The following is a 22,619-nucleotide window of genomic DNA, read 5'->3' on the forward strand; positions in this document are numbered from 1 at the left end:
ATTTACCCCTTCCCAAAAAGGGGTTTGCAAAGTAAATACAACACCTAATTATATGGAAGATTTAAGTCCTACACAAAACAGTTATTTGTTTTTTAATGATAAGATTCGATATAGATTAGGGAACATGTGATAATCACTGTGATTATAAGAATGCTTTACATACCTCTGACCTGAGCCTTATGCATTTGCCACAGTTGAAAGGAGGAAAATGAAGAAAAAGAGGCTTAACTGCATTCTTAGCTAAGCAAGGAGGTGCTTTTTATCCACATAACCTTTCAATTCAAATGCCTTATGTGCACGGTTTTGTTCAGCTATAGTAAAAATATGTAATAGTAAATATATCTATTAGTAAAAATATGTAAACTGTAACAAGAAGGAAACTTTGTGATTCTGGTAAGCCGGATGCATAAGATGTTATATAACCAACTGGTTTCCAGCCTTCAAATCAGACATTAGTCAAGGAAATAATAATAACCTTAGCCAATGGGAAAAACATCAAGCCAGATTTCTCCCAGCTGTGCTTCTCCCATCTGCAGCCTTCAGTAACTTCAGTGGAAGTTTAGTGTGTTTAGGGAGAAAGATGGCCAGAAGAATCAAAATTATTAAACCGAAAAGGTCAATCTTCAAATTAAGTCTGGGACCACGATCGTCTCCAGAATAAGGTTTATTCTGTCCAATGTCCTAGTGCTACAAGCAACATGGCCGACCAGCCTCAGCTCAATGGGGCTGATATCACACGTTATCCTGCCAAAGGGGTGAGTAAAGGGAAAACCGTTCTGGCTTCTGAAATGTACAAACCAAACTATTAGTGTTTCCTTAGCATTCCTTTTAAATTTCCAGCTCAAGCTTATGGTGACTGCAAGAGATGGGAAAAATCCTCAGAGGAGACAGGCCCTTGGATTTAACTCCACATAAACAGAGGGCCAAGGTATTTCGACAAAACTGTTGCTCACAAAAACTTGACTTTGTCTTTGAAGTTCTTGTGTGTTCCATACTTAAAGTCAGACACCTCATTCATCCAACTGTAGTATAGGGACTTCAGTAATATGCAATGCTTTAATTTTTTTTTTCCAGATTTAAAAAAAAGGCCTTTTATAAGATCCTTTTCTGTTATAAAATCATCACCTAACATGTTTTCAAGGATGTGCCAAGTACATAATCTGAGCTACCTCCACTTTTCAGGCTTAACTGGCCTGATGTAACTTTTTTTAATGACCACAGATTTTTTTAGAAAGCTAATAATCCTTTTTTTTAACCCCACAAAAAGCTAATAATGTTTTAGATCAGTTTCGATTAAATAGAACGGACCACATGAAGTTCCTACTAATGCATTAAATGAAAAGTTATCTAACATCTACCTGTAGGACTTAAGCAAAACCTGTTAATTTCTCCCTTGTTTTCTTCCCAGTCATTTAGATCCACGTAGATAAAAATGGTATTAGTTAAAACATCAATGAAAATACTGACATAATTTCTTAATATCCCAGATATTACTAAAGAGTAATAATTCCACTTGCACTGAAACCTCTGGTGCTCGTTAGCACATTAGCAGCTCCAAGTCTCAAGGTTAAGGTTAGACACAACCAAACCAAGCCTGCTTAGTGGTGTCTACTCCAGGATTTCTCCAGCCAGCATGAACACATCACTCCTTTCTCATGTAACTCCTAATGCCAAATAAAGTTTGGGACATGCGCACCTGTTTGGGGGTCTCTTTTTCCTTCTTAACACCGTGATTAGCCTATAGCAACAAGTCAGTAAAAGATTTTTGGAATGAACAAATGATAAAATGCATGGCTGCATATCAGAGGTTGTATATGTTGCACTGGTAAATTGTGAAATAAAACATCCTGTCTTCTGTAGTAACTGTTGCATTTGAGTTCATGGAGAATGCCATTTATTCTGCACATTTAAATATGGTAAGTTAGGAAAACACATCTTGAGTAGAACAAGAAACATCTTTATGAAATGTGAGAGATCTAAAAAGCAAGTAGATTTGAACAAACACAAAATGTAATGCACGTTATGAAGATACTGCTTTATTGTCCTTGTCTCCATTCAGAATCTTTCCATCATGACCCAGTGGGATTTAGTTCCTGGATGTTTACTTCTATTTAGCATTTAATAAAAATCTTTCTTCACTGGTAAATCAGCATGTAAAGAGAATAGGTTCTTAAAAACACTTTGATGTTGAGAAAGACTCTTAGATACTCAAAGTGTTCAGACAGATAGTACCAGATTATACTAGAACTCTTGGCAAGTAAATCTCATGGACACAGGAGTTTGGTGCTATGATTCTGGTCAGAGTAAACCAAAGATGGTCTAGGATATGACCGGAGTGATCACAGGGGGATTTTTGGCCACAAAAAGACAAATAAATAAATTATGCTACAAATTCTTTATAACTCTTAACAATTCAGATTTCATTTGTAAATTCTTCATTGTTACAAAAATGGATGATTGGAAATAATTTTAAGATACTGCATGTAGTAACAGACTGCTGAGATGATGGATGTTAACAATCCTGAGCATTTATAAAGTGGACTGTCTAATATTATATATGCATATCTCCATGACATGTTATAACACATGATCATTTATGAGGGAGAAAGCATCAAAATAAAATCACTTGTATACAAATGCTCCCTGAATTCAAAGTGCCAGAAACTTATGCCTCAAGGAGAACTCATTTTCCTATTTTTCAGCCAGTCATTTTTGAAAGACCTCAATTAAAAATCCAGATTTTGGTCAGAAAAATGTGACTGACTACACCTGAAAGTGGAAAATGCAAGGTGAAAAATATTCTTCTTTCTCTGCTGGTGTAAGTTGCCAGTAAGTTAGCTGTATGTCATTCACGAGCTGATATTATTTGGATTGGCTTAACTTATATCATCCACGAAGACCGACTGCACTGTACTTCAGCCAGTGTTTGGCAATGCTGAAGAGCAGACGCTGCAGACAGGTCTGCTAGATTATCTGGGCCAAACTGTGGCAAGGATACACATACTATTATTTGTAAAACACTCAGGGAGAGTAACTAATTACATTTTGCTGTTTTTGCTTTCGTATTCCTCCTTTCTGGGTTGTGGACTTCTTCCATCCATCAGTAAACTTGGGGCATCTTCCTTGATTGAAGGTGAGTCTGGAGCAACTGTTCTTTGGGTAAAGGCTGGCAGGGTAAGAGAAAAGAGAAAAAGAAACCCGGATGAATATAATCCCTGGCTTGACAAAACTGTAAGTAATCATTGCATTTGGTTACTAGTTTTCTATAAGCTTTACCTGGACTACCAAATCTTCAATTGAGGAATAAAATAATTTACTATATTAAAAAAAAACCCCACATATTCATGTCATATGTTTGTTTTGGATTTGAAGAGTGAGGGTAGAAGGCGGGTGTTGATCAGTATATAGTGACATTAAAGCGCACGATTTTAGAAGAAGAAATCTGAAGGGCTTCCTTTTTATAGAAACTTCTGTTTTACACAAAAGCAAACTGAGACTAGATATGGAATCTAGGTTTACTCTTTTTCTACCACCTCTTGCCTCTCTTCTGAGCTCCAGATGCCTATATCCAGATGTATCGGTCAGTCCTCCCAATTCGTTTCTTTATCTCTGATGCCTGCCTAGCCCTTGCTCTTCTTCATCTTAGAAAATGACATACTCATCCACCCAATTTCTGAAACCTTGGTTCCTTCCTTCCCGTGGCCTGCCTGCTGGACCCGTCCCATTTAAGGGTAAGTTCTGAGGAGTCTGCCTTCCATTTCGCCTGAGTCCTTCTGCTTCACACCATCTCTGTTATTAATACCATCATCCCAGCCCAAGCCACCATTTTCTCTCCTATTTTCATCTTGCCCCATTTCCACACACTGGAATTGTCTTTCTAAAATGTTCATCAGATTATGTCACTCTGCTGCATTATCCCTTCCCTCCCCACCCGCCATGGCCTCCCAGTGAAATTAGAATAAAATCCAAACATCTGATGGTGGCTGAAAAGACTGCCATGGGACCTCATCTCCTACCATGCTCTCTGCCAATCACTCTCTCCCTCACTCATTCTCCTCCCTCTTTTCCTCCTTCTGGGGTCTTTCCAGTTCTGCCCCTGGATTAGCAAAATGCTTTCCACTCAATTTTAACTCAGCTGATTCTTCTTGCCATTCAGGTTTCAGCTCAGTTATAACCTCCCATTCACTAATATAAAGTCCTGGTCCAGGTACGTTCTATCATTTCACCTTTAACACATATTAAGTACACTAACTTTTATTTTTAGAGCAGTATGATCTGAGGTTAAGGAAATGAAAAAAAAAGTTCTTTTTTATTAACTTTCATTGATTTGCTTTTCTAAGAATCTCAAGTTAAATTAATATGTAAGATTCACTTTCAACTCCTAAAGTAACCCCATGAAAAACCACAGTCCTTTCTTTCTGGGATTATTTATTTAAATAAACATTATTTACAACAATGCTAGAATTATAGAAAAATTGCAATTTGCATTTACGTTTAAAATTGAGTTTATAGATACCAACTCCATGAACATTTCACATTTGAATCTCAAAGAACTTGAGACTTTGAGAAGTCTTCAGTTTGCTCCAGACTTCACTCCAATCCAGTCTGGTCTGGGCCCTGGGAGTGAAAGCCCTGTCCTGAAGTTGTGTCCTTTAGCCTACAAGGAGCTATACATGGAGACCAGTGGTCAGTCACTACTTACAAAAAAGTAAAAATGACAGTTTCCAAAGCTGGCATTATGAGTCTCCCTTACTAAGCCCCCACTGTCTACAGGCTACAGGTAATGGAATCCAAGCCTTCTAAAAGAGTGTCCTGAATCATGGCCATAGCTTCCAGCCAGCCAGGATAAATTTGGTAGTAATCATGGCTCTAAATAATGGATTTCTGTGTTCCTATTTCCAATGGTCATATAAACTTACAATTTATACATTTCTCCCCTTCTTCCTGGCAGGGAAGCATCTACCTTTTCTTGAATTGACCTGAACTACACAAAGCTGACATAAATTACTACTGAAAACAAACTTTCATTAAGGCTGGGTCATTTCAGAGACCACAGATTATGCAGTATTTTCCCATTTCCTTTGTTTTTCCGTGGTCAGTGATTCTGTGCTTTGGGTCACAGTTTTGACGGGGCACTGAAGTCAGCAGGATGACTGCCTTAGCATCTTCAGCACAGACAAAAGAGCCTCATCCAGGGCGAATCCCAACCCGAATCAGAAGGAGCCTGTTCCGTGGGCTCAGAAACTCGCGTCAACCTCAGCACCTCAGTTACCCTCCTTGTCTCCACACAGGTCTCAGCTGCTCTAACCCCCACCCCCCACCCCCAGCTTTCATGCTGCATTCAGAAGTTAACAAGAAAATCCAGCACATGCTAGTCAGACATAAAAGCTGGAGTTTTCTTAGTAGCATTTTATTTTTATAAGATTCCTTTTTAGCCAGAGTGTCCATACATACACATATCAAACAGCACCAGAGGACTACACAGAAAGACTGCGGTCTCTTGCCGCATCCCTCCCAACCCCACACACCTGCTCCCTGGAGTCAACCACAATCAACTCTTTTAGCTTTATTTTCCGTATTTACTTCAGTTTTTGAAAGAAAAAGAAGCTTATATTGCTATTTTCTGAGTTATCATTTTTAGACGTATCCACACCCATCCACTTCCCTTTACCCCATCCTCCCTATATAGTTACGTCTGGACTTCCAGTTATGTCAATAGTGAGTATTTATATTGACTGTAAATATGGCTCATACAAACCTAATAGGACTACTCTGACAATGTTTCTTTTCATTTTTTCCCCCTGGAGTTATTAATTGACCTGTGTTTTTATTTATTTATCTATTTTTTATTTACTCTTTCTCTATAACCATCCTCAATTGTTTCTAATAGCTCAGTTAGACTTTGCATGTGCCTACTAGTAGTTTTTCTAAGTGCTCAAATGAATCCAATGATCTATCCGGTTTTTTAAAAAATGTATTTCCTAAAGCTTTTCCTGGTGGAATCTTTTGTTTCTTCTTTCCCTATGACAGAACTGAAGAATATAAATGTCTAGATTAAAAACACCCCAGAGCAAATAGGTAGAAGACCCATGGGGAGGCATACCATCACAAAACTCATGGAGGTTAAAGAGACAATCCTAAAAGTTGCCGGGCCAGGGGTGCAGGGGGGTAGCAATGGTGAAAATGATCATGGCAGAGGAATGGGAGTCAAACGAAAAAGACAGAAGATTTTTCAATAGCAACACTAGATTTTGGAAGATAATTGTGTGATGACTTCAGAAGGAAAGTCTTTTTTAACCCAGAATTTTATAGCCAGCCAAAGTCTCAGTCAGGTGTGAATGGAAGAAACCCATTCTCAGAAATACGAAAATGAAAATATTTACCTCCTTTTCTTGGATGTGCTCCTGCAAGAGAACTGAAACCAGCAGAGGAAGGCCTGGGGTGACCAAAGAAGCATGGCCATCCATCCATACAGGAGGAAGGGGAAGAAAAAAAATCTCAGGGCGACAGCTGGGCAATAGCCATTTATTGGGTGGGCCGTGTCATCTGCCCACTTCTGGCCTCTGTTCTGTTTTGTTTCTTCTCTCTTTCCAGGACTCTCACTAATCATGGTCTGTCCTTCCTACATTGGTTTTTCTGAATATCTTATCTCTTCTATTGCCCTTTTTCCTTATCTTCTGCTTTCTTTGAGGTTTCTCAACTTTGCTGTTTTCCACCTTTCTAGTTTATCATATTTAAAATTTCTGAGATCTCTTAACTCGTGCTCCTTTTTCATAGTATCTTGCTTTTTAGTGGCTGCACAATTTCCTCATATCTCTGAGGGCATTAATGATATTTTTAAGGTGTCTTCTGTTCCCTGTATTATCAACTTACTACAGGCTCCATTTTTCTCCTTATTGATCTTGACAAATCTCCTTTTTAATTTTGTAGCGTCAAGAAAATTTTCAGGACAGGACAATTTCTATAATTAAGCTGAAACTGTGTGTACCACAAAAATGGAGATGTATTCAGGGTGATCATAATTCAATTCCAAAAGCCATCATGAAAAACATACAGAAAATTCAAAGTTCATCAGAAAAGTAAATTAGAATAAATATTATTTCCAGAAATGTTTATTAAATTACCTAAAATGAGTAACAATAGGTACCTATGATTAAACTTTTTAAAGTATCCTTAAAAACATGGAGGAGGTAGGTTTGGGAGGAAAATCATAAAACTTCTTAAAAAGAATAATAGCAAAATATATAGTTATGTAAAAATAATCAATAAATTAATAAAGAGGTTTACTTTTTAAGCTAAGTTTTTCAGTCAGATTATATAATATAGACTAATAAAGTATTTTCTCATCCAAATAACGTTCTCAATAATATTGTTTTCTTATTCTTACTTAATTTTCTGTGTTAGTATATTTATATAGAAGCCTATAGCAGCCTGTGAGCATTACATCTTAGGAAGTGACCAGTGTTAGTCATGAAATGCTACTGAGTGAAAAGCCAAATACAGTTTCTTTTACTGCTTGTCATAATGTTAAATAAAATTCTAAAAATGTTGATGTTTTCCCCTTAATGCCTTCCAACCACTTTCTTATAGGAACCTTTCTAAGGAGCCTTCTGCAAGTCTTAAAGGCAAAATTAAACACCAGCAGAACAGAGACCTCTGTGCTCACACCCTGGTGCTGTTTGTCTCCAAGCTCTTAGATGTCTGAAGGATAAGATCCATGTTGTTTTTGGTGCTCGGTCCCCACCCTCCTCCTCGTCCATGTTTTCATACATCAAGCAGACCTGAGGACATTTTTCCATTGCTTAATATGAAAAATAAAAATTTCGTATAACTACATATATATCATATTTTGAGGTACCAGAACCAACCTGAGATATGATCCAAATTGAAGGGTGACTGCCAGATTAGAATAGTAGAGGGCTTATGAAAATATATAAAATCACTTGGCAAAATGGTTAGGACAGGAAAGGGAAAATGCTTAACTGTTGGAATAAAATAATCATGATATAATGGAAGCCAAACCATTTGTCAGAAACTGATAAATATTTATTCAATGAATCCATGAATATAAATCAGAAAAAATGAGAGTTATTATTTTCTATTTGACCTACTTCTTTGTGGCTAATTTTGATATTTTATTTTATGGAAACCTAGCTTTTTAAAATGACAGATTTGTCCAACTGAATGTACAAACTCTATATCCATGGAAAACTGAAGAGCTAAATGATGATCTAAATAAGAATCTATTAACATTTGAATCCCAAATGACTTGGATAAAAGTGGACTTGAAATATAAAAATTCATATACTCATTCATCTTATATTAGCTGAACATTTACTATGTGCCAAGTTCCATATAGGATGCTGAGGAAACAGTGGTGTATAAACATCACTCCTATCATGGAGTTCACTCTTGGGTGAAGAGAAGAATCAGTAAATAAAATGTCACTTGAATAGCAAATAATTCCATAATTATTCCAAGAAAGTTTTCAAAGTAATTTGTAATGCATTGCAAGCACTCATAACAGCAACCATACTTAAAACCATGAGTTCTGAAGGTTTTTTTAACGACACTGCATCGAAGGTGAAGTATACGTGGTGGGAGAAGGTATTCTGGGTCAACAGACTCACACTTTGTTAATGTTATAACCTTTTATTAATATTTACAGTGTGTTATTCACAGAATGAAACCTACACAATAATAGTTTTCATATCCTTATTCTTTGTACAAAATTAGATATCTCTGAATAGTTTCTCTACTTTTTGAAGACTTGGATTTTATTACAATACAATCTAACTTCCTTACTCACTCATCCACAGTTACTAGCAATCTCCATGCCAAAAAAATTGCTTAATTAAGATTTGGTGATTCAGTTTTAAGTTTTTGTGAGAAGTGTAAAGTCTAAAAGGAAGGGATTCCATATATTTTTAGTAAGTTGGTTAATATTATAAATGTACTTAGGCATTATTTGTATGATTCATAATGAAAATTTTTTCAAAATTACAACATGAATATTACTATCATGTTCTGGTCTTTCATTTTAATCTTTCCATAACTGAATTTTCTTTAATCCAATCTAAAAGCTAGTACTGAGCATCATTACTTACAGTTCAAGTGGGAAAATCGTGGACTAGACAGGAAGCGACTGTGATCCTGCCAACAAGATGACTGATCTAACCCATGAGCATGGGAGCTTTCAGCAAAGTTTCTGTCATCCTGAAAAAAGAGAGCATGGGCATTTCAGTTCAAATCATCACAATATGTAAGGCTCAGGATTCACTTAAATGTACTGAAAATAAAACTGAACCTCAAGATACAAGCTATATTATACCATAATGTAATATTATAATCTATTTAAAGAGAGAGAGAAGGAAATCACCTAACGCCATAACAGCATGACATATTTCTTTCCAGACTTTTTTTTCCCTGTGGATGAGATTTGTAAATTTACTGTAAAACTCTGTGTTCTTCATTTATTTACATTTAATAATATAAATGGGCTTCCTTGGTGACTCAGTGGTAAAGAATCTGCCTGTCAATGCAGGAGACAAGGGTTTGATCCCTGGGTCAGGCAGATCCCCTGGAGAAGGAAATGGCAACCCACTCCAGTATTCTTGCCTGGGAAATCCATGGACAGAGGAGCCTGGTGGGCCACAGTCCATGGGGTCACAAAAGAGTCAGACATGACTTAGCGACTAAACAACAACAACACTAATATAAAGTTTTAGAAAATCATTACATTTAGCTTATGTTACTTTTACCTTTAGCTTAAGTTACTCATATGCGGGGCTACCCTGATGGCTGAGATGGTACAGAATTTGCCTGCAACGCAGGAGACTTAGGTGTGATCCCTGGGTCAGGAAGGTCTCCTCAAGAAGGAAATGGCAACCCGCTCCAGTATTCTTGTCTGGAGCATTCCATGGACAGAGGACCATGGCGGGCTACAGGTTCCATGGGTTTGCAAAGAGCTGAATATGACTGAGTGACTAATGCTTTCACTTGTTTTTCCTCCACTCATATACTATCTAGTGAATATACTATGCTTTACTCAGGTATTACTTTTCTGGGCATTTAGGTGGTTTCCAATGTTTTACTCCTATAAAAAACACTGTGAAAAATATCTTTAAATATATAAACTTTCCCATGTTTAGCAATATTCCTTATGACAAATTCTTGGATGGAAATACTGTGTCAGTAAAAACAATTCAATGATTTTAAATATATTTACCTAGACTGCTTTCCATGATTATAAATATTCTTACTCATTCAACAATATTTAATATATAAACAAAAATGAATCCTTGTGGATTGTATGAAATTGTCCTTTTCCTCAAATCTTAGCTGAAAAAAGGGAATTATATCTTTGAATAATTCGACTAACTAAATAGGTTAGAAAATAGATGCTTTAATATATCTTTCATTGATATATAGTAAAAATTGCATTTTTCCCTCTTAAATGTTTTCTAATTATTTACTACACTTCATTTTTCTTCCTCATACTCATTCATTCATTCAACAATTACTAATTTGGCACCTACTATGTGCTGGTCAAAGAGCAAATATAAAACATCGATGTAAATGATCCTGAAAGCTTCAGGAAGGCAGAAGAGAAAAACATTAAACAAACTATACAAAACACAATGCAGTTAAAAACTGGTAAGAACTATAAGAAGACGAGTAAATAATAGGAAGAACTACATTTAGATTTGAGGTCCAGAGAAGTTACCTCTGGAGATGATATTGAAGGCGATACTTGAGTGCTGAGTACGAATCAATCAATCAGCCAGATGAAAACTCATAGGCGGAGGATGGAAAAAGTAGGAGGTGAGGGGTTCCAGCGAGGTGGTGAGAAAGCGGTGTTCTAGACTCATGTGCAGGTGCTGAGGTAAGAAAGAGTTCGGTGTGTGTGAAGAACTGAGGGAAGGCCCATGGCTAGGGCACCCTGAGCCTGGGGAGTGACTGCAGTGAGGTCCTGAGGTGGGATTTGGCTTGCGGATTTTTTTCCTTAGGTACGATCAGAAGGTAATCAACAGTTTTGAGGAGAGGAATGATATATTTTGATGTGTATTTCTCAAAGGTTATTCTGGCCTCTGTGGAAAACAGGCTGGAGCAGCACAAACATAGAAGTGGGAAGAGCAATTAAAAGACAGGAACTGAGGATGACTGTGGGGTCAAGGGAGACGAAGGGATCAAGAAGGTCCTGGATGAAACAAGTGCAGGCAGTCCATGGGGTGGTGAAGAGTCGGACGTGGCTGAGGGACTGACCTGAACTGAGGTGGCCCAGTTTCCTCAAAACTCACATATAGTAAGGCCTCGTGTAGCATGACTATCTGATGAATTAGCTGTTGTTCTCTGCACTAAGTTGGAGAAGGAAATGGCAGCCCACTCCAGTGTTCTTGCCTGGAGAATCCCCTGGACAGAGGAGCATGGTGGGCTACAGTCCATGGGGTTGCAAAGAGTTGGACACACAACTGAAGTGACTTAGTACACACACAAAGTACCAAGTTTATATTTTATTTGTCACATTTATATGTATGAAACCCAAAAGAAAGGTTAAAAGACTAAATATGTGTATATATATATGCATGCATGGACTTCCCTGGTGGCTCAGCTGGTAAAGAATCTGCCTGCAATGCAGGAGACCCCAGTTTGACTCCTGGGTTGGGAAGATCCCCTGGAGAAGCTACCTACCCCAGTATTCTGGTCAGGAGAATTCCATGGACTGTATAGTCCATGTGGTTGCAAAAGAGTCAGACATGATTGAGCAACTTTCACTTCATATATGCATGCATACACACACATTTATAAAAATCCATTTATTCTGAGCGGAAACCATGAGCTTAATTCTAAAATGACTTAAGATCATCATTTGGTACATTTGCATGTACCAAAAGGGAGTTCAGTTTCATTTAAGATGAAAGCCAGAGGTTTTAAGCAAGTGATAGACAGTTTTCATTAATTATGAGAATTTCATAAGAAACTGGAAGTCACTCATTATAGGTTTGCTGGAAAGGAAAGGCTATATTGTTGACCCTTGAATGACACAGGGTTTAGGGATGCTGACCCTCTGTACAGTCAAAAATCCTTATATAACTTGTAGTTGGCGCTCTGCATCCGTAGTTTGCATCTATGGATTCAATCAACTGCAGATTGTGTAGTACTGCAGTATTCACTATTGACAAAAGATCTGCATATAAGTGGACATACGCAAACCCATGTTGTTCAAGGGTCAACTGTATTACACTTCCTCATTTTCTACATATGAAAATAGATATATGAGTTGTTGAATAAGTAAAAAAATTTAAGGAAAAGGGATAACAGCCCTAAATTGTATGTATATATTAACACAGTGTCAAAAAATATGAAGCAAAACTGGTAGAACTATAAGGAAAAAGTAGGCAAATCTATAATTAGACTTATTGGGCTTCCCCTGTGGCTCAGCAGTAAAGAATCTGCTTGCAGTGCAGGAGATGCAAGGGACATGGGTTCGATTCCTGGGCTGGGAAGACCCCTTGGAGAAGGAAACGGTAACCCACTACAGTATTCTTGCCTGGAAAATCCTATGGATGGAGAAGCCTGGGGGGCTACAGTCCATGGGGTTGCTGAGTCAACACAACTGAGTATAAGCACACACATAATTATAGTTGGATATTTCGACATTCCTCTCTCAGTAACTCATTTAACTCAATAATTCTCATAAACATTTAGATAAAGAATTGAGTTGAACAACATGACTGGCCAACTAGACCTAATTGGTATTTATAGAATACTCTACCCCAAAACAGCTGATTACAAGTATTTTTTCAAGTGCACATCCAACATTCTCCAAAATACACTATATGCTTGGTGGCAAAACAAATCTCAATAAATTTAAGATGACTGAAATTATACAAAGGATGCTGTCTGACCACAGGGAGTGACGGGAGAAATCAACAACAGATGGATATCTGAAAATTCTTAAATATTTAGAAATTAAAGAACATACTTCTAAGTAACTCATGAGTAGAGAGCAAAAGAAAAATCTTTTAAAAAATTTTACTTGTATGAAAATAAAAGCACAAATTATCAGAGTTTGTGAGGAGGCATTAAAAGGGTATTTGGAGGAATATGTATAACATTAAAATGTGTATATTACAAAAGAAGTCTCAAATTGATAGTCCAAGTTTCTACTTTAAGAAACTAGAAAATGAACAGCAAATTAAGCTTAAATTAAGTAAAAGGAGGGAAATAATAAAGAGCAAAAGTCAATTCAATAGAAAGCAGAAAAACAGTGAAAAAATTAAACCCATACTGGGTGGTTGTTTTTTCTTTTTAAAGAGTGATAAAAATCTAAAAATCTCTTCAGGGACTGATTAGGAAAAAAAGAGGGAAGATATAAATTGCCAATATGTAGAATGAAAGGAGGATATACTATTATGTCTATAGACATTAAGAAGGTATTAGGAAATATGAACAACTCCGCCAATAAATTAGACAACTTAGATAAAAATGGGTATAAATAAACAGTCTTAAAATGTGTCATCCAGTACTTCTAGGCATCTAGATTAGGTTAATACATTCAAGATATGGACAAAGATTTTTATACCAAGATATTAATCAATTGATTATAATAGAAAAAAGCTGAAATTAACCTTAAATTTTCAACAACATGAGATTAGGAAATAAACTATGGCATAACCATAATGACAATAATGATGATCATAGAGAAAATTCATACATATATATGTATATATATAAAATGTTAAATGAAAAAAAGAGGAAATAAAATTGTCAACAAATAATGATTTCAATGTAAAAAGACATTTATAAGTAAGAACTGGGAAACATACACCTTTAAATTAGGTAAACAGATCTTTAAAAATATTTGCTAGATTATTTTCTTTTCAATTTTTTCTGCATTTTCCAAATTGTGCCATATTTTTAATTGTCATATGCCAAGAAGCTGGTTGCACCATTAAAAATATAAGAGGTTCTTTTTCTGTAAACAGAAAAGATATAACCTATGCTTTGATGCCAGTTGGTTTTGTTTCAGAAATTTAAAACCCTACCTTGGCAAGAATGAATAGGATTTGACGACCCTTGTGGACTTCCTCCTTCCTCTGGGAGGCACACTCTGAGGCTGTCATTACACCATCTGGTTCATTCAGCAAGATGCCCAGATCTACACCTCCGCTCCTGTCCTTTCTCACTGTCTTTCTCAGTCCAGGCATCAGTGGGCAAATATGAGTGTGTCTGCTTTCCGTTGAGTTTTCCTTTCTCTTATTGGCCCATAATCATCTAAGCATTTTTAGTGGGAAACCTTTTATTATGCTTTTCTTTCACATTTTACATAGAAAGCATGATTGAGTGCAGATTTCCAGCGCTGACTGAAAACATGTCTCTCCTTTCTATCTGTGCATCTTCCAACTCCCCGAGGCCTTTAGGATTTCACATCTGAGCATAATAGTCACATCCATGGTTCTGGCTCGACTTGCCCCATGTCAGCTCATTCTAAAGTAGCTGTTGGCATACAGGTGGGACTCAATGAAGAGTTGACCCTTTTGAACTGCGTGTGTCCACTTACACACAGATTTTTTTTTTTCCAATAGTATATACTGTAGTACAATATGATTTGCTGTTGGTTGAATCTAAGAATGAGGAATAATACCTTGGATGCAGAGGGCTAACTACAATTTACAAATGGATTTTCAAGTGCACTGAGGGTCAGTGCCCTTAACTCCCTAGTTGTCCAAGGGTCAGCTGTATGTCTTTAAGTTTCAACATCTTACAAATCTTCAAGATATTGCCAGAATCCCCAGGGTTACCTAGAAATAAATAATGAAATGATCCCTAGAAGAACACCCTAAAAGAAAAATATTTCACAATCCTTTTGAACAAATCAACATGTCAGAATATGAAAACAATATCTTCAAATTCTCCAATTATATATTGATATTTAATTTGTGGACTTTCTATGCAAGTAAAGTTTACAGGGTCACCATAAGATGGCTCTCTCTAATTTCAACCTTTTTTCAATTAAATACTTAAATATTGAAAAGGAAGTATTGGTTAAAAGGGAAGATTCTTTGCAAGCTTTTGCTTTTTGCCAACTCTTACATCCTTAGCACAGGGACCTATTTTTATTACTGTCTTAAGTCTCAACAAGCTATTTAGCCATAATTCCCTGAAAAAATTCCACTGGGTGAAGGAACTTGCAATTTCTAATATTTTCCCTGGGTTTCATCCACTTCTCTTTCATAACACACATTGTAATTGGTTTCTTAAAAGTTGTTCCAACCCGACTAAATCTTTTTGCTAAACTGATCTCTAATGATTAATATTTAATGATGCCCACCAAGTATTTTTCTCATAGAAATATTGTAAGTTCAAAGTTTATAAGACAAATGCTGCATTTAATTAAAAAAAAATTTATACAACTCTTCCCCTAGAGAAAAGGAAAAGACACTTATGTGTTCCTGAATCTGTGGCAGAAATGCTTTCCTGAATTTGTCTCTAGCCTAACAATGCACTGTTCCTCTGTTTGCTCCCCACTCTTAATTCCCAATTCTCCATTAGTGCTTGGAAAAGCTTCACCTCTTCCTCAGTAAACTTTATTCCTATTTGAAAGTTCTAACTAGACAGTTTACTTAAAAGTTAGCCTTCCATAACTCAATCTGCGTGGCTGCCATTATATAGCTTTTAACTTCCATGAGGGTGGGGCTTTGATCACCTCTTTCTATATTTCCACCTACCCATCCTAATCTTCATAGTTCAGAACAGTGCCATATGCAATAAGGAACTCAATAATGATCATATTCTTCAAAGTTTGCTCTCTGGAAGTTGGAAGTAGGAGACTGTCACTCTCCCATTCTCATTTTCTTCATGTAAGAAAATGACAGAGCTGGGCAAGATCATCTCCGAAGACTTCTCAGCACTGACACTTTGAAATTCTAACCTACCCAAGCAGAACCACTGAACAATCAGAACATCTAACTATGCAAACCATCTCTTCCACAATTATATCATAAGACAATAAACATGAAGCCACATTCAGCCACAGAGGAACAGACTCATGAAAAAATACTGTGTTGGATCAGGCCATTTGATAAATTTACCTATATTCAATTGCTATTTTATGGTATAAGAATTTAATATTCTTAGTGACTCACTAAAAAAAAAAGGATTATACTCAGTTTTTGGTGTGTGTGTGTGTGTGTGTTTTGTTAACCCATTTCAGACTTGGCTCTACATGATTTTAATCCATTTTCAAAAACCAAATATATTCACAGTGGGTAAAAATTTGCCATAAACAAAGATACTCAAAAAAATGTGTCACTGACTTAAGAAACAAAGGTAGAGATACAAAGATATTTTATAATGATGGTTCCTAGAATCAATGTTTATTCCCTTAAAGTGACTATTTAAAGGAAACAAGGATTGTTTGGATAAATATGTTATAGTATATTTATTACAAACTAACAAGACAATTAACTGGCATTATCACTCACCTAGAGCCAGACATCCTGGGATGAGAAGTCAAGTGGGCCTTAGGAAGCATCACTGCAAACAAAGCTAGTGGAGGTGATGGAATTCCAGTTGAGCTATTTCAAATCCTAAAAGATGATGCTGTGAAAGTGCTGCACTCAATATGCCAGCAAATTTGGAAAGCTCAGCAGTGGCCACAGGACTGGAAAAGGTCAGTTTTCATTCCAATCCCAAAGAAAGACAATGCCAAAGAATGTTCAAACTACCGCACAATTGCACTCATCTCGCACGCTAGTAAATAATGCTCAAGATTCTCCAAGTCAGGCTTCAGCAATACATGAATCGTGAACTTCCAGATGTTCAAGCTGGCTTTAGAAAAGGCAGAGGAACCAGAGATCAAATTGCCAACATCCACTGGATAATCGAAAAAGCAAGAGAGTTCCAGAAAAATATCTATTTCTGCTTTATTGACAATGCCAAAGCCTTTGACTCTGTGGATCACAATAAACTGTAGAAAATTCTGAGAGACGGGAATACCAGACCACCTGACCTGCCTCTTGAGAAACCTGTATGCAGGTCAGGAAGCAATAGTTAGACTGGTTCCAAAGAGGAAAAGGAGTATCTCAAGGCTATATATTGTCACCCTGTTTATTTAACTTATATACAGAGTACATCCTGAGAAATGCTGGGCTGGATGAAGCACAAGCTAGAATCAAGATTGCCAGGAGAAATACCAATAACCTCAGACATGCAGATGACACCACCCTTATGGCAGAAAGTGAAGAAGAGCTAAAGAACTACTTGACGAAAGTGAAAGAGGAGAGTGAAAAAGTTGACTTAAAGCTCAACATTCAGAAAACTAAGATCATGGCATCCGGTCCCATCATTTCATGGCAAATAGATGGGGAAATAGTGGAAACAGTGGTTGACTTTATTTTTGGGGGCTCCAAAATCACTGCAGATGGTGACTGCAGCCATGAAATTAAAAGATGCTTACTCCTTGGAAGGAAAGTTATGACCAAAGTAGACAGCATATTAAAAAGCAGAGACATTACTTTGCCAAGAAAGGTCCATCTAGTCAAGCCTATGGGTTTTTCCAGTAGTCATGTATGGAAGTGAGAGTCGGATTATAAAGAAAGCTGAGCACCAAAGAATCGATGCTTTTGAACTGTGGTGTTGGAGAAGACTCTTGAGAGTCCCTTGGACTGCAAGGAGATCCAACCAGTCCATCCTAAAGGAGATCAGTCCTGGGTGCTCATTGGAAGGACTGATGCTGAAGCTGAAACTCCAATACTTTGGCCACCTCATGCGAAGAGTTGACTCATTTGAAAAGACCCTGATACTGGGAAATATTGAAGGCAGGAGGAGAAGGGGACGACAGAGGATGAGATGGTTGGATGGCATCACCGACTCAATGGTCATGAGTTTGGGTAAGCTCCAGGAGTTGGTGATGGGCAGGGAGGCCTGGCGTGCTGCAGTCAATGGGGTCGCAAAGATTTGGACACCACTGAGCAACTGAACTGAACTGATGTACCTAATATAGTTAGAATTTTGAATTCAATATGATTAACAATGGTATCTTTACAGTTAAATTTCTTCATAATCTTTCCTTTCTTAATGCTCTAATTGAGCAAATCATTGGAAACAGTGAAGAAAGCATGTGGTTTGTCAGGGGGACTGGGTTTGGTAGGGTTAAAAAAAATTAAAGACCCTAATGAATGCAGACTTCCAGAGAATAGCAAGGAGAGATAAGAAGTCTTTCTTAACTGAACAACACAAGGAAATAGAGGAAAACAGTACAATGGGAAAGATTAGAAATCTCATCAAGAAATCTGGAGGTATCAGGGGAACATTTCATGAAAGGATGGGCACAATAAAGGACAGAAACAGTAAGGACCTAAGAGAAGCAGAAGAGTTTAAGAAGTGGCAAGAATACATAGAAGAACTATACAAAACAGGTATTAATGAACAGGATAATGACGATGGTATGGTCCATCATCTAGGGCCAAACAAAAGTGGGCTTTAGGAAGCATTACTACAAACAAGGCTACCACAGGTGATGGAATTCTAGCTGAGTTATTTAAAATCCTAAAATATGATGCTCTTATAGTGCTGCACTCAATATGTCAGCAAATTTGGAAAACTCAGTAGTGAAAAGGTCCAATATTCATTCCAATCCCAAAAAAAGGCAGTGCCAGAGAATGTTCAAACTACTGGACAGCTGTGTTCATTTCACATGCCAGCAAGGTCCCACTCATAATACTTCAAGCTAGGCTTCAGCAGTATTGAGCTGAGAAATTCCAGATGCACAAGCTGGGTTTAGAAAAGGGGATCCAGAGATCAAACTGCCAACATTCATTGGATCACAGAAAAAGTAAGGGAATTCCAGAAAAACCATCTACCTCTGCTTTGTTGACTATGCTTAAACCTTTGTGTGGACCACAACAAACTATGGAAAATTCTTAGAGATGGGCATACCAGACCACCTTACCTGTATCCTGAGAAACCTGTATGTGGGTGAAAAAGCAACAGTTAGAACTGGACATGGAACAATGGACTAGTTTAAAATTCAGTTCAGTTCAGTCGCTGAAGTAGATATTTTTCTGGAACTCTGCTTTCTTGATGATCCAATGGATGTTGGCAATTTGATCTCTGGTTCCTCTGCCTTTTCTAAATCCAGCTTGAACATCTGAAAGTTCAGTGTTCACATACTGTTGAAGCCTGGCTTGGAGAATTTTGAGCATAACTTTGCTAACGTGTGAGATGAGTGCAAACTGTGTGGTAGTTTGAGCATTCTTTGGCATTGCCTTTCTTTGAGATTGGAATGAAAACTGACCTTTTCCAGTCCTGTGGCCACTGCTGAGTTTTCCAAATTTGCTGGCATACTGAGTGCAGCACTTTCACAGCATCATCTTTTCAGATTTGAAATAGCTCAACTGGAATTCCATCACCTCCATTAGCTTTGATTGTAGTGATGCTTCTTAAGGCCCACTTGACTTCTCATTCCAGGAAGTCTGGCTCTAGATGAGGGATCACACCATCATGATTATGTGTGTCATGAAGATCTTTTTTGTATAGTTCTTCTGTGTATTCTTGCCACCTCTTCATATCTTCTGCTTCTGTTAGGTCTATAACATTTCTGTCCTTTATTGTGCCCATCTTTGCATGAAATGTTCCCTTGGTATCTCTAATTTTCTTGAAGAGATCTCTAGTTTTTCCCATTCCATTGATTTCCTCTATTGCTTTGCACGGATCACTGAGGAAGGCTTTCTTATCTCTCCTTGCTATTCTTTGGAACTCTGCATTCAAATGGACATATCTTTCCTTTTCTCCTTTGCCTTTTGCTTCTCTTCTTTTCACAGCTATTTGAAAGGCCTCCTCAGACAACCATTTTGCCTTTCTTTTTCTCAGGGATGGTCTTATTCACTGCCTCTTATACAATATCACGAACCTCCATCCATAGTTCTTCAGGCACTCTATCAGATAATCCCTTGAATCTATTTGTCACTTCCAGTGTATAATCCTAAGGGATTTTATTTAAGTCATACCTGAATGGTCTAGTGGTGTTCCCCACTTTCTTCAATTTAAGTCTGAATTTGGTAATAAGGAGTTCATGATCCAAGCCACAGTCAGCTCCCGGTCTTGCTTTTGCTGACTATACGGGGCTTTGCCATCTTTGGCTGCAAAGAATATAATCAATCTGATTTCAGGATTGACCATCTGGTGATGTCCATGTGTAAAGTCCTCTCTTATGTTGGTGGAAGAGGCTGTTTGCTATGACCCGTGCGTTCTCTTGGCAAAACCATGTTAGACTTTGCCCTGCTTCAGTCTGTACTCCAAGCCCAAATTTGCCTGTTACTCTAGGTATTTAAATTTAGGGAAAATTAGTTTAAAATTAGGAAAGGAGTATGTCAAGGCTGTATATTGTCACCCTGCTTATTTAGCTTAAATGCAGAGTAAATCATGTGACATGCCAGGCTGGATGAATTACAAGCTGGAATCAAGATTGCTGGAAGAAATATCAACAACCTCAGATATGCAGATGACACCACCCTTATGGCAGAAAATGAAGAGGAACTAAAGAGCTTTTTGATGAAAGTGAAAGAGGAGAGTGAAAAAGCTGGCTTAAAACTCAACATTCAAAAAACTAAGATCATGGCATCTGGCCCCATCAGTTCATGGCAAATAGAAGGAGGAAAAGTGGAAGCAGTGACAGACTTTATTTTTCTGGGCTCTAAAATCACTGTGGATGGTGACTGCAGCCATGAAATTAAAAGATGCCTGCTCCTTGGAAGGAAAGCTATGACCAACGTAGACAGTGTATTAAAAAGCAGAGACATTACTTTGCCAACAAAGGTCCATATAGTCAAAGTTATGGTTTTTCCAATAGCCATGTATGGATGTGAGAGTTGAACCATAAAGAAAGCTGAGCACTGAAGAATTGATGCTTTCAAACTGTGGTGTTGGAGAAGACTTTTGAGAGTCCCCTGGACAGCAAGGAGTTCAAGGCAGTCAACTGAGGAAATCAGTCCTGAATATTCATTGGAAGGACTGATGCTGAAGCTCCAATGCTTTGGCCACCTGATTGGAAGAACTGACTCATTGGAAAAGACCCTGAGGTTGGGAAAAGTTGAGGGCAGGAGGAGAAGGGGTGACAGAAGGTGAGATGGTTGGATGGCATCACCAACTCAGTGGATGTGAATTTGATCAAACTTTGAGAGATAGTGAAGGACAGGGAATTCTGGTGTGATGCAGTCCAGTTTGGGGTTGCAAAGTATCGGACATGTCTTAGCGACTGCAAAACAACAGCAAAAAATATGCTCATACAAGTACCCATTTTGACTCCTAAATAATCACTTTTGCACCTTTGCTATTTTCAGGTTTTATAGCAAAAAAAAAAAAAAAACTCAACTTATTTGACAACCTTTTGTTTAACTTTTAAAATGGCAAGATGCAATCAACTAGTTAAATATTATGGCTGGAAAGTTAGTCTTAATCATTTCAAAAGAACAAAAATTGCTTCAGAGTTCAGCACGATTCAATTGCCTATGAGGTTTCAGATGTGTCATCTAACAATTACTGGAAAAATAACAATGAAATCTGTTAGAATTCCATAAAAGGCTGAAGTTAGGGGAAAAAAGTTTAATCATCAAATTAGCATGCACTGTGTATTCTGGAGTCAAAGATAAGGCAGACAGTGTCTGCCCTCAAAAGTCATATAATCCATAGAATAGCATTTCCCAAATTTCAGTATTTACCTTTAGCTATATTTACTATTTCTTTTATGGTAACTTAAAGATTAGACTTGCACCTCCAATCATCTTTCCGAACCGTCTCCCCCCCGGCCCCAACCCCAATGGCTCCTGCAATGTGGGAGACCCAGGTTCGATCCCTGGGTAGGAAGATCCCCTGGAGGAGGGCATAGCAGCCCACTCCAGTATTCTTGCCTGGAGAATCCTTTGGATGGAGGAGCCTGGCAGGCTACAGTACACGGGGTTGTGAAGAGTTGGACAAGATTGAGCGACTTCCCTTTCTTTCTTTCCAGGAGAGGTTTAAAATGATGGCAAATTGCTTGGGGCTGGCAGAAGCATAGAGCTACATTTACAGAGCAGTTTACACACAACTTCTTTAAAAAGCATGGAGAGAGGTGGTCATAAGTCAGATAATTGGGGTATCATGAGGTTAAAGCTCCCTCAATTTCCACCGTGATTGCCACTACTATTCTCAAGCAATATCTGTAAAATTACCTAAGTAATACACTGATGATATATTTTAATAGTCATTAAATGAAAATCACCTCCAATTGTGAATTGCACTAGGAGTTATATATTGCATGCTTCAGAAGCTAACAATTGTAGACGATTTAAGATATGGACAGAAATAGCTGACCTTAGGGAGAAAGTGCAAACAGTCATTAATTGCTATGAGCAAAGCATAAACAAACCACAGAGCGATTCAAGCAGAGAGAAACAGCTTCTAGGAGCAGCACACATGTGCTTACACTGAGCAAATATGACAATGGGCTTTGTCAGACTCTGCCTTCATAACCTGCGCTGAAAGCCATCATCATCGCTTCCTTACCCACCTCATCTTATCCTGTAAAACATCTGCTTCTTTAAAGAGAAGTTGCCTACTAGTTCTTCTAGAAATTGAAA

The 22,619-nt window shown here is 37.7% G+C and overlaps 1 protein-coding gene across 3 annotated transcripts in view; it reads right to left on the reverse strand.

The window, feature by feature from the left end:
• Positions 1 to 1,036: 1,036 nt before the first annotated feature.
• CEP128 (centrosomal protein 128) overlaps positions 1,037 to 22,619 on the reverse strand; it is a 465,565-nt gene continuing 443,982 nt past the window's right edge. For all 3 annotated transcript variants that reach the window (XM_043472686.1, XM_043472687.1, XM_043472685.1), the window contains 2 exons: positions 9,108 to 9,216; positions 1,037 to 3,166 (listed from right to left, as the gene is read on the reverse strand). In XM_043472686.1, coding sequence (XP_043328621.1) covers positions 3,039 to 3,166; positions 9,108 to 9,216 — 237 coding nt within the window. In that variant the 3' untranslated portion in view covers positions 1,037 to 3,038. The remainder of the gene's footprint in view (positions 3,167 to 9,107; positions 9,217 to 22,619) is intronic.

Source organism: Cervus canadensis, chromosome 6, assembly GCF_019320065.1.
Source record: "Cervus canadensis isolate Bull #8, Minnesota chromosome 6, ASM1932006v1, whole genome shotgun sequence".
NCBI classification, from domain to species: Eukaryota; Metazoa; Chordata; class Mammalia; order Artiodactyla; family Cervidae; genus Cervus; species Cervus canadensis.